At 64.5% G+C, this 12,618-nt stretch overlaps 1 protein-coding gene across 3 annotated transcripts; it reads right to left on the bottom strand.

Annotated features, from left to right (window-relative positions):
• Positions 1-1,708: 1,708 nt before the first annotated feature.
• On the bottom strand, positions 1,709-12,361 carry EPN1 (epsin 1). Of its 3 annotated transcripts, none has more exons than XM_065926746.1 (11): positions 12,085-12,360; positions 9,296-9,615; positions 6,141-6,390; positions 5,452-5,576; positions 5,017-5,091; positions 4,502-4,585; positions 3,764-4,067; positions 3,474-3,584; positions 3,283-3,369; positions 2,371-2,676; positions 1,709-2,295 (listed from the first exon to the last, which is right to left on the bottom strand). In XM_065926746.1, exons 2-11 carry the CDS (start codon positions 9,521-9,523, stop codon positions 2,087-2,089), a joined length of 1,779 nt encoding a protein of 592 aa, XP_065782818.1. In that variant the 5' UTR covers positions 9,524-9,615; positions 12,085-12,360; the 3' UTR covers positions 1,709-2,086. The 3 variants fall into 3 exon arrangements, with proteins under 3 accessions (XP_065782818.1, XP_065782820.1, XP_065782821.1); XM_065926748.1 differs by having other exon boundaries at positions 2,371-2,628; positions 12,085-12,359; XM_065926749.1 differs by lacking the exon at positions 5,017-5,091 and having other exon boundaries at positions 12,085-12,361.
• Between the last annotated feature and the right edge of the window lie 257 nt (positions 12,362-12,618).

Consider the following 12,618-nt stretch of genomic DNA (forward strand, 5'->3'; position numbering starts at 1 on the left):
AACCGCCTGGACTGTATGTAGCCTGCCAGGCTGCTCTGTCCATGGGACTCTCCAGGCAAGAATACTGGAGTGGGTTGCTATTCCCTTCTCCAGAGGATCTTCCCCACCCAGGGATCAAACCCTGGCTTCGTGCATCGGAGGCAGATTTTTACCTGAGCTACAAGGAAGTCTGTAGGTACCCCCCACCACATACAAACCAACACCAAACCGTTCCTAGCCAGTGCAATCTCCAAAATTCTCTAGGGGAGGCACTGCGAGGGGGGGCTTAGAAGAAACTAGATCTGGGGGACGTTGGACAACGGTTGAGCATAGACAGGAGTCGGGGGCAGGTGATCCTCTCTAGAGTTTCCTGCGCTGGAAAGCATCAGTTAAAACTGTATTTTAAGGAACACATGTTAAATACTACTCGTGGAAACTCTTAAGTGTCCAAACAAAAGTAAAATAAAGTGGAAGAAATAAAAGAATTACCCCAGGGGGCCTCCCTGGTGGCTCAGCAGTCAAGAATCCGTCTGCAAATGCAGGCGACGCAAGAGATGCAGGTTCGATCCCTGGGTCAGGAAGATAGCCTGGAGAAAGGCATGGCAACCCACACCAGGATCCTTGCCTGGATGAGAATCCCATGGACAGAGAGCCTGCTGGCTACAGCCTGTGGGGTCACAAAGGGTCAGACACGACTAGACAACTGAGCAGAGGAGAACAAGCAAGAAGACACGCTCACAGGGAACAAGACGGCAAAAGGAACGCGGCTTTGGTGAAAAGCGTCTGGGACGCCTACCTTCGTCCTACCATCAGGGTTTGAGGGGGCCAAGGGGCTCCGTGGGGGGGGTTGAGGGCATGTGGGGGGGGGGTGCAGGGTAGGGCAGGTGAGTGTGGGCCGTGCTGAGGATGTGGGTGCCCTGGGACAGGAAGCATGTCCCGCCAGACTATACTCACCAGAACCCCGCCCCGCTCCCCGCAGAACACGTCCGGCCAACCTCAACCGGTCGGAGCAAGTTCCCTGGGTCTCCACCCTCCCTGGGGCAGCGGGGTGGCCCCTCTTCCGTCCGTCCTGGCACCGGGGCGTGCAGAGATAGCTCCAGGGTCGAGGACCTGCCAGGCTCCCATGCCAGTCCCCCAGACCTTGGAGGGGGCAGTCGGCAGCCCGGGCGTCTGTGCAGGCCACCCTGCACCCTGGAGGTGTGCCCTGACCTCACCCGAAGTGGGGGCACTTCCTGGGAAAGGACGCGGGCCAGCTGATCTCGGGGCACCCGGCCCATGGGTCCCCCAAGGCCCCCAAGCCAGAGCCAGTTGAGAGAACGGCTGCAGGTGCACCCGACAATGGGACCTCGTCCCTCGAGTGTGGCGGGATCCCCGTGAAGCCCGGTCACCCAGGTGTTTTCTGGGGACCCCAGAGGCCTGCAGATCCCCTGACCCAGGGCCCCGAGCCCCAGGCGGCGGGTGTGTGTGCGTACATCGAGTCCTCACCAACAACCCACGAGCCCAGCCCCATTCTCAACACCGTCCATGCCCCACCTCCGGCCTGGTCAGCTTTCCAGGGGGCCGCAGCCCCACCACCCACGGAACCCCCTCCAACCCCTGACACAGAACCCCCAAGGCACCCGGAGTCAGGGAAATCGAGGCTCCCCCTACCCTCCAAGAGGCAGACGGACTGCGAGCCCCGGGCCCCTGGGGGAAGGGGCCGGACCCATGAGTGGAACGGGGGTCTCCGTGCCCGTAAGAATTGCCATTTATTCCCGAAGTTGCCAAAATCATCACCGAGGATTCACCGAGGGGTGCGTGAGGGGAGGAGGAGGCTCAAACACTGATTGAGGGCCAGTCAGGAGCTGGGGGAGAGGAACGGGCGGGGCCCCCCGCTGCCCCTCCCCCTTCTAATGCCGTGGGAAGGGTCCTCCTCCGGCCAGCACCCTCCCCAGCCGCGTCCAGTTTCTCTCAGGGAGGCGGGCGGGGGACACAGGAAGAGGCTGTAGTGTGAGTGGGCCCCAGGAAGGGAAGGGTGCTGGGGGGGGGGCAGGGTCCCCCGATTCACATGCACTCACAACACTGGTCTCCCAGGGAGCAGAATGGGGGAGGCCCCTCCCGCCCTAAATTATAGGAGGAAGGGGTTAGTGTTGGGGGCCGGGGGTCCCGGGGGCATCATGGGGGGCAGGCCAGGGCCCCCGCCGAGGGGAGAGATGTACGTGGGCGGCGCTCCCGCAACCGGGGGCACAGGGCTGATCCGGAGCTGGTTCAGGGTGAGCGTCGCGGGGGGCGCAGGCTGGAAGGGGTTGGTGACGGAGGGGCCGGTGGCCGGGGCTCCTGCGGGGGGGAGGGCGCGGCAGTCAGGGGTCTGCCCGCCATCCCCGCGCCCTCCGCCCCGGCAGCGACACTCACCGCTAGGCAGGAAAGGGTTGGAGGCCTTGGCCCCGGGCGCTGCGGGGCCCGGCCGGCTCACCAACGAGTCCAGGTCCACCAGCGCGGCGTTGGGGCCCAGGAAAGACTCGGGCGTCTTGCGCGTGGGTGGCGTGGGCGTCGGGGCGGCCGCGGGTGGGGGGCTCCCCACAGCCTCAGCCAGAGAGCCCCCGACCCCGCTCATGTCGAAGGCGCCGGGGCTGCGGGCAGGCACCTCTCCTGCGAGCAGCTCCAGCTCCCCTGAAGGGACCGCAGAGGGGCTCAGGGGGAGACCCCGAGATGCAGGGCCTGGGAGAGGGGCCCCAAGTCACCCGCAGCAGGCCGTGGTCCAGGGGCCAGGCCTCCACCTCAGGGGCACAGAGGGGGCAGGCCCAGCGGCGGGGACAGCTCCTCGGAGGCTGACACATGTGGGGAACGCCAGGGCGGGGGCAGGTGGACCGAGTACCCTTCGCGGGGCCTTTTGTTTTTTTAACGATACCAGAACCCCAGTTTTGTTGGGAAAAAGGCACAAAAGCAGCTGCAGAGAGGCTGGAGGAGACCCCGGCCTGCTGCCTCCACGAAAAGAGCATCGCTAGGATGTGGAAAGAGCACAGAGGTCTCCCAGGAGCGGGGCACGCAGGCCAGGCCGGCGGGCACCACGCCCATCCTGAGCCGAAACCCCAGCAGGCAGGTGAGGAGGGGTACGTGGCCTGCGGCGGGGCCCTGGGGACACAGGGCGCCCTGCCAGGGTCACAGGCCCAGCAGCACCTGGGGAGCTAAAGAGGGGACGCCCCGCACCACCTTTGCAGCTTTTCCCTCAAAACCTGCCATCACATCAAAAGACACGTGCTCATCTCTGAACACAGACGGGTGAGAGCGCACGGGCCGCCCAGCGCGGGCGGGGTGGGGGCTCACCTGTGCTGCTCCCAGAAGCCGGCAGGGCCGTGCGCAGGCGGTCAAAGTCAGAGAACTCGTCGGCCTCCGTGTCAAAGCCCCCGACCACTGTGCGGGGGTCAAGATGACACTCAGCTTCCCCGGGACCCAGGAGACCAGACCCCTCACACACCCAGGGGTCTGCCCCCCCCCGCCCAGTCCCCCTCCAGTACCTGCAGTGCCATTGGTGCTGGGCTTGGCAGGGGACCCCCCCCAGGGGTCTGAGAAGGCCGGGGCCGGGGCCCAGGGATCAGAGGCCGGGGTTCCGCTAACTGGGGCCCCACCTGAGGCAGGAAGGAGGCGTGTGAGGCACTGGCACTCCCCTCTGCCCCCTAAGTCAGGCGACCCGCGGGCCCAGCCCCTCCCACCTGGCCCCCATTCCCCGATCCCTGAGGCCACCTCCAGCCCCACAGCCACCAGTCCCCTACCCCCAGGGCTGCACACCGCGGGCAGGGCATCTCACCATCAGAGCCCCCCCAAGGGTCGGGTGCTGGTCCTTCTCCAGCCGCAGGGGCCTGGGTCCCCCCCCAAGGGTCAGCGGGGGGCCCTGCAGGGGCAGCAGGCCTCCAGGGGTCCCCAGAGGCCGCTGTAGGGGCTGGACCGCCCCAAGGATCAGCAGCCTGAGGGACAGGAGGTCCCCCCCAAGGGTCCGAGGCGGGGGCAGCCGTGGGGAGGGCGGCAGCCATGGACACAGGGGCCCCCCAGGGATCAGTGGCAGGAGGAGCAGCTGGGGCCGTGAAGACATCAGCAAGATCCATGAGGGACGACTGCAGGAGAAGAGAGAACAGGGGGTGAGGGGATCCTGGGGGAAGAGGGTAGAAAAGTACCCAGGAGGAGGAGGGGACCCCGGGGGATAGAGAGGTGATCTGGGGGGTGCAGAGAACTGCCCAGAACAGGAAGAGGAGTGGAGATGACCCCAGACCAGGCCTAAAAAGAAAGACACTCCTAGAGTAGGAAGGGAAGGGGTAGGGAGGCGGCCCACCAGGAGGCTGAGCTTCCACGCCAACCAGCCCTGAAGGACTGGGGACCAATGCCAAAGCCGCCCCACCCCAGTTCACGGGCTCGAGGCAGCACAGCAACGCACACACCGACCCCAGGCTGTCCCCGAGGCGAGCCAGGTCCCCCTGGATACAGAGGGACCTCCGAGGAGCAGGGAGCCGTGTGCACGCTGAGGTCACCTCTGGCCCGGGGCCACACTCACCTCCTCCTGGCCCGCGGTCTCTCTCTTGCTCTCCTCTATGGCCATCTGCAGCCGCAGGTCATCCCCACGGCGGATCCGCTCCTCCTGATCCACCCGGAGTGGCAGGCGGGAAGGGGTCAGACTCTGGGTGACTGGACTCTCCCTGCGCCCCCACCCACCCCCAAATGCATGGCCCCAGAACCCCCACACCCAAACAAGGCGACTGAAAATTAAAATGGGATGTGGACAAAGGTGCGATGTGAAGGGACACGGGGGCGGGGCGGGGGTGGAGTGAGGGTGCTGTGCGGCGACAGCCGGGGGCAACGGCGCCTGACGCAGGGGTCTCCTCCAGTGGGGTGGGGGTGCTGGAGGCAGCGAGCAGGGCGCCCTCAGCCCGGAGCAGATACACACGTGGGGGGGGCGGGGGGGGGCACAGTCTGACACTGGGTCCCACAGAAGCTGCAGCAGGAGTGTGCGGGAGTGGGAACCTAGGGAGGGTCTTAGGGGAGCCTGGAGGTCGGGGAAGCTGCTCTGACCTTATCGTGCTCCTCGCGGCTCAAACTAAGGGCCAGCTGGAGCTGGGCGTCATCCTCGGGGCCGCAGGACGGGGGCTGGGGGAGAGAGAGCGTGAGGGGTCGGGGCCAGAGAGAGGGGGCGGGGCCGGAGTGTGAAGGGCGGGGACTGAGGAAGGAGAGCGTGAGGGGGCGGGGCTGGGGAGGGAGAGAGTGAAGGGGCGGGGCCCCGTGAGGCCGGGAGAGCGAGCGAACAAGAAAACACAAACACTCGAGGGAGACAGAGCCGGAGCCAGACGGACCTGGTGAAGAACAGCAGAGACAAGCTGGGGTGGGGCCAGTCCTCCAGAGAGGAGGGGGGCGCAGAGAGAGAGCTGGAGGGGCGGAGGTGAGGCATGGAGATGGAAACAGAACGGACTCGGACCCGCGGCCCGCGATCCCACGGCGCTGCACCGGTACCTGGTCGGCCTCCTCCTTGCTCATGGCCAGCGCCAGCTGCAGCTGCAGCTCCTCCTCCCCGCTGCTCTGCGGCCAGGCCTGCTCTGCCTCGGGCGGGGGCCCGGAGCCCACGGCTGCGGAGGAAGCTGAGGGAACACAGCCACTGAGACCCCAAGAAGATGGGACCCCACAGAGGACAGAGTCTGAGACGCCCCGTGCCCCCAGTGGGATGCAGGCTCCGAGGCTGAGGAGCGATGAGGCGACCCCACCTGGAAGAAGGACTGGAGCAAGGAGGGCCTGGGCAGAAGTCAGCTGCTGCAGGGCAGGGCCCTGCGGACCTCCGAGCCAGCGGCCTAAGGTCCCGCTCTCGGTTGGGGGATAAATGGCCTCCGTCCCCCACTCCAGGGTTGGAGAGCTCCCGACTGCTCCCACTAGGGAACCTGGCATCTCGGTCTCCAGGGCTGGGCCCGGGGCTGGATGCTGGGAGGGGACAGCCTGCACGGCTGACCCCCACCCTGCTCTAGGCACCAGGGGTGAGTGAACAAAGGCTGAAGAGAAAACGGAGGCAAAGACCAGAGGGAGCACCAGCCTTGCCCTGCAGCCCCAGCCCTCAGCATCGCACCGCTCCCCCTTACCACGGTCAGCAGAGAAGCCCCCACCCATCCGCTGGTGTCTCGCCGCGATGCCAGCCTGGGGTGACCCCTGCTCACCCGTGGCGGTCTGTGCCAGCTTCTCCTTGGTCTTGAGCGCATGGGCGCGCTCCTCCCGCAGCCGGTCCTCGTCGCGCAGCAGGGCCACCAGCTGCCTGGCCTTCTCACGCACGTTCACGCCCTGGTCCTTGCCATCGCGGTCCACATACTGGAAGTCCTTCAGTGTCTGCACGGCATACATGTTCTCCTTGCACTGCTGTGACACACGCTCCGATCCCGTCTTGATGAGGTACTCCATCAGCGTCATGGCCTGCAGGGGCATCGCCTCATCACCCAGGGCCCAGCAGCACAGTGTGCCCGGCTGGACCTGGAGAACAGCCCCCCGGCAGCAGGAACCGAGCCCCAAGAACAGAGTGTGCCAGCTCGCTCACAGGAGCATCCAAGGGGGCAAACCCAGAGCCGAGACTTGGGGAACGAAGATGCTCTGAACGAGGTGGGTGATGACAGCATGACGCCGAGCCCCTGGATGACAAGGACAAACTGTGGAGCTCAACCTCCATGTGTCTCAAGGCACGGGGCGGTAGGGGGAGCCTGGCCCACAGCCCACACAGGTGTTCCTGAGCAGCACAGACCTGCCGTTTCAAAAAAACGAAGACAAAAGGCCATGCGGCTGGACCTGGAAGGTCACACTCGGGTGCCCAGTGCACACCCAGAGCCTAGCAAGTGCCATCTGAGGCAGGGACTCCACCCCTGCCTGGCACGACTGGAGGACCACAGCCTCAGAAGGGAGAAGAAACAGCCTTTGGGATCTTCTCATTTTACGACATGGGGACAAACCTCCTTCCCAACAAGTTAGATGGGAATAGCCCACAGTCCACACCTCGGGCAAGGCCTCTAGGAGCGAGGGAGGCCCCAGCCGCGGTCCTCGGGCAGAGGGCACATGCGGTCTGCAGGTGACACCTGAGCCTCCCAGACCCACTGCGCCACCCTGGGCTGCCACGTCAGCAGGGGGGCCACCCTGGGGCCATGCTGCGAGCCACACTGGAGTTCACCCGGGTCACGTCTCCACTGCCTTCCCGGGAGCGCAGCCGAGGTCTGGCACGGCTCCCGGAGGTGTGTCGATACGATTACCAGATTGCTGGAGATTAGCCTTTAACCCACCCAGAGGTGTTTACACCTCACCCCGCATGGGGACCACAGGCTCCTGACCCCTGGGCCAGCCGTGCCCTGGGGTTCAGCGGCTTCCCGGGGTCACAGCCACACATGATAGCAGTCCCTGAGGGAAGGGGGACGCCAACAGTACGCTCCGGGCGGCCCGCACGCCGGACCGACCACCACAGCCCAGTCCAGAAGCAGCCCTGGCGCCAGCCTCAGAACTCTCATCTCAGGGCTCTGAGCACTTTGGAACTGCAGTCTGCAGTCTGTGAACACGGGGATGACCTAACCCCCAGGGGAACGACACATGTGAGCGCCGTGCAGCCGCCACCCCTCGCCCTCCGCACAGGAAGCAGGCACCAGTGACCGTGGCCCGGGAGTCGCCGTCACCACCTCAGGCGCCGTGTCCCCGGGAGACGAGCTACCCATCCCCGCTCCAGGCACACCCGGCGGGCTGCCCCACGGGTCCCGGCCATCAGCGCGCGCCAGCAGGACTCAGGAGCTCACCCGGCGGGAGCCAGGGTACCCATCCTGAGCGCAGCCCCACCCAGGCCCCACGCCAATAGCACTTTCCTCACAGCAGGCGCGGCCGGAGCTCCAGCTAGCGGGCACTGCTGCAAACCTGCATGCCAACGCCGGGCAGGGGGTGGGGGGCAGCTTTGGAGAAAGTGCCTCCACCGCCCTCACCCACAGCCAGGTCACCAGGCCCCGTCCCTCCCCAAGAAGTGACTCAGGCGATCAGTGACCCGAGCAGGGCGTGGCAAGGAGCCAGCGCTGTGGGGCTCTGCAGCCTCCCTGGGCCAGGCGGCTGGGCCAGCATGGACTCCAGGCCACGAGACCAGTGCCTCCCTGTTCTGCCCACCCCACACAGAGCAGACCCTCAACCGCCAAAGTTCACGGACAGGACTCCTCTGCGCTCCTGGGCCCAGGAACCCACTCTCCAGAGGCAGGCCCCAGCCCGGCCACTCCTGGACCCGCCTTGGGATGCCAGGCCTAAGGCCCCCAGAGCAGCAGTGAAACGGGAGAGGGCCATGTGCAGCCGAGTTCCCTTCCCCCAAAGCCTGGGGTCTGTCTGTCTGTCTGTGCACTGGATAGGGGCGTGTGTGCACAGCACCAGGCTGGGGCACGAACACGGGCCCAGAAATCCCAGTTCTGGAAAATGGCAAGCGTACCCAGACAGCCATCCCCGCCGTGTATGTAAGAGCAGACGGTGCAAGCCACTCAAAATTCCACCGTCAGCAAGCCGGTCATGTCCACTGTTATCAGCCCAAACTTAAACACTTGGGAAGGTGGCTTTTTTTTTTTAAGGAACAAACCTCAGTTCTCCTACTAGGGAATGATCCCTAAGACCAAGACTTGTTTTCCTTTTTAAAAGCAAGGAACGATTTACAGTAAAACTTCTTCTTTCTCACACAGCTCTGAGTTCTGACAATCAGACATGGCAGTGTGAGCACCACCGCAGCAAAGATGGAGCCGTCCCGAGCCACCACTCTCCCGGGGCTACCACCCCGCCTAGAGCCCCACTCAGAGGACCCCAGGGCCGACAGGAGCTGCAGAAGGGGCTGGACTTGGGGCACACGGACGTGGACACGGAGCACCCACGTAGGCCTTCACAGCGGACCAGCCTAGAACCTGCTGCTTCTTCAAAGTTCCCAAGGCTTGGGGCTCCCCTGATGGTACAGGGGATAAGAATCCAGCTGCCAACTCAGGAGACATGGTTCCGTCCCTGGTCCACGAAGATCCCACATGCCGCCGAGCAACTAAGCCCGAGCGCCACAAGCATGAGCCTAAATGTCCTCGAGCCTGTGCTCCGCGACAAAAGCAGCCACTTCAGCGAGAAGCCCGCCACGGCAACCGCAGCCCAGCACAGCCTTAAACAATGGTCTTACTTCTACAAGGAGGAAAAAAAAATCACAAAGCTAAAAATTTTTTAAATCGCTACGTTTGTTTCCTTCACTGAGAAGACACAGAATTCTAGCTCCTCCGGGAAACGTGGGCCCGCCTCCGGGTGCCCCCCAGTCAGCTGCCCCCCTTGCCCGGCGGGCCCCCCCAACACTGACCTTGTAGACGTGCCGCCAGTTCTTGCCGTGGTCGTTGAGCCGCTTCCAGATCATGCTCATGATCTCGGAGAAGGCGACCACATTGTAGGTGAGGTCGGCGATCTCGGACATGAGTGAGCTGGACGGGCCCCAGGGGTCGTTGCTCGTGGCCTCCCGCACCTTGATCTCGGCCTCCGAGTAGTTGTGGACGATGTTCTTCACCTGGCGCCGCAGCGAGGAGGTCGACATGGCGGCAGGGGGCGGGGGCGGGCCCCGGGGTGAACAGAGCCAGGCAACTGGAGGGGGGAGGCGGCGCGGCAGCGACGGGCGGGTCACCGCATCTGCGGGTGGAGAGGACCTTCAAGACAGGGCGTGGGGCCTGCGGCCGCCTGGCCCTCAGAGCACAGGACGGGGGTCCCGCCGCAGCCAGCGAGGCTCCGCCTGAGTCACCCCGCCGGCTCTCAGTTCCTCAATTGTGCCCAGCACCTTCCTGCCCGGGTGGCAGAGCGTGCAGGGGGCCAAGGGCCCTTGGGGCACACCCCAGCCACCGCTTCCTAGCCTGCACCTCCAGGGCCTCAGTTTTCTCCTCTGTAAGATGGGGCTTCGATCCAGAGTCTAGACACCCAAAGGGAAGCCGGGGGTCAGGACGCGCGCTGTCACCGTGGGTGGGTCCCGAGACAGCCACCCCGCTCTTCCTCCTGTCCTCCGCTGGGCTCCGCAGGACTCTCCAGCCTGACCCACCCCCACACCAGGGTTTGTCCTCGTGATTTCCTAAGCGTGTCTGACTTGGGCTGAGGCCACCCCCGGAGCCCATGGGGGCAGCAACCACGTAGCAGACAGACGAGGCTTTTCCCAGCAGAAGAGCTGGCCCGGAAGAGCCACTCAGTAAACGGAGCAGGAAGGAAGGGGGGGGGGGGGGCGGGCAGAAGAGACCTCCAGAGCAGGTGGGGGCAGAAATGAGGGCACACAGGGAGGAGGCCGAGGAAGGGAGATGGCCAGGAGGGGGTCCGCCGGGGAGGGGGACGTGGCGTCCCGAGGTGGGGGGGGGAATAAAGAAGAGTGCAGCCCCCTGGCTGGGCCCCTGCGGTGTGCCAGGCACTCGGGGAGCACGGGACACGTGTGATCTCATTTAACACAGACGCCAGGTTCTAACAGGAGAAGATGGGTCACAGAGCTAAAGCGCCCAGCCAAGGTCACGCACTAGGCAGGCGGCGCAGACTCCGTCCCAGGCCACCGCAGGCTCCAAAACAGGTCCTTTTAACTTAACCTGTGCTGAGGGGAAGGCGACGAAGAAGAAACAAAAGGGGGATGGAGATCCTCGAAGCCCTCTGCAGCCCGCGCCCAGGGCCACGCCTGTGCCTCTGCTCCGCTGCACAGGCCGTGCGGGACTCGCCAACGCCACAGGGAGGAAGCCAGGCCCAGGCCCCCCCGGGGCAGCCGGGTCCCAGAGCAGGCTCTGACCATCGCCCACAACCTCTCCTGTGGAGACCTCCTATCACCTGAGTCCCTGCCCAGAGCGCAGGGGAGCCAGGCACTCGGAGACGGCTGTGAATGGTTGAAGAGAGAAGGCCAGGGATAGAGACAGGCCCAGCCGGACACACAGAGCAGGAGCCCCTGAGAGGAGGGAAGAAGAGAGAAGAGAAGGAGGCACAGAGAAACCTGGGCAGAGACAGGGACAGATAAAGAAGCGAGACAAGAGTGAGGCAGGGAGGCAAGGAGAGAAGGCAGAGGCCCAGAAACGAACAGAGGCTCAGCTGGGACTGAGAAATCAGACAAGGAAAAGGGGAAAGAACAACGAAACCTGGGTCCAAATTCTCGCCTCCCTGGGATTCAGTTTGCTCAACTCTGAAATAAAGAAAAGGATTTCCAACTGCCGAGTTTGTTGATTAAATACAATGGGAACATAAAGTACTCGACTCCGCGACCCACAGATAGTAGGAGCTCAATAACACTGGCTGATTTTCATTATCAGAAAAAAAACATTTTCGAAAGACGACATGCTATCTTAACACAGTGTGTTTATACTAAAGGGCGTTAGAAGAAATACTCAACACAGCAAAACTAAGACTTCATGGGTACTGCTAAGAAGGAGACTAGGTTTTTCACAATTGGCTGACCCAAACAAAATTGCTAAATCAAATAAAAGACAAATGATACGGCAAAATTCTCCAAGAGTTACTCAGATATCAAACGATATCAAACCTTAACCGTGTGGAACAGAAAATGTACAAGTAATAATGGGAACCAGAGCTCCCAGCAGCTAAGGACAAGCTAGTGACAAGGGGCAGCATCACCTCCGTTATTAGGCACGGCTGCCCTACTATTTTAAAGACTAGGGAACTGTCTGGTCAGCTTATAAATACTACAGGCTGCACAAAGTGGGCCTCTGACTGCAGAGTCGGGCTCTTCACGCCTCACTCATGAACCTGGGAGGAAGGCCAGATCCCAGACCAAGCGACAGACCCGCCGAGAGGGACTCGGGGCCGGAGGAGACGAGCACCGCGACAAACATGACGGGAGGACGGCGGCGAGAGAGGCACAGACCGGAGACACCGGCATTAGTCCTGACCCTCCGACGCCGAGACGTGACAGAAAAACACAAGACCGGGACAGACACACGGGGACGAGCGCTCTGTGGAAACGCCGAGACACACACGGACACAAGCACCGGCGAGGCCCAGGCGGGGCCCGCGGGAGGCAGACGCGGAGAGACGGAGAGCCGCGGGCGGTCCAGGCCGGGCGGGCGCAGACACGCGAAGGCCGCCGAGCTGCCTGAGCGCGCCCGCCCCCCGCGCCCCCCGCGCGCTCACCTCGGTCCGCTCACGCCGCGCTCCGGGGGCTCATGGCGGGCAGCCCCCTGCCCCCGCTCGGCCTCGGTGTCACGGGGCGCGCTCCGGGCCTCGGGCGGCGGACGCGGAGCCGCGCTCGGACGCACGCGCGGACGCACGGAGGGCCGCACGTCGACGGCCCCGCCGCCCCGCCGCCCGGGAGGGGCGCGGAGAGCCGGGCGGGGGAGGGGAGCCGCCGAGCGGACGGGAAGCAACCGAAGAAGGCGACGGACCGGAAGCGGAAGTGACCCCGCGACCCACCCGGCCGTCCTGCCTGTGGCGAGTCTGCGCAATCTCCACTTCCTAGCCCCCGCCCTCCCACCTCTCGTCATTTCCGGCGCGCGGGCGCCGTAGCCGGGAACCTTTTGCCTCATTTCCGCCGCCGCCGGCAGCCAACACAGGGGCGGGGCGCAGGGAGAGTCTGGTCGGGAACGCGTCAACGTCTCCAGACCACCCCCGCGCGCAAGCTCCGGGCCCTCGGGCCACGCGCCACCGCCGGCGGTGCCTTGGGCGACC

Source organism: Muntiacus reevesi, chromosome 2 (assembly GCF_963930625.1).
Source record: "Muntiacus reevesi chromosome 2, mMunRee1.1, whole genome shotgun sequence".
Lineage (NCBI taxonomy): Eukaryota > Metazoa > Chordata > Mammalia > Artiodactyla > Cervidae > Muntiacus > Muntiacus reevesi.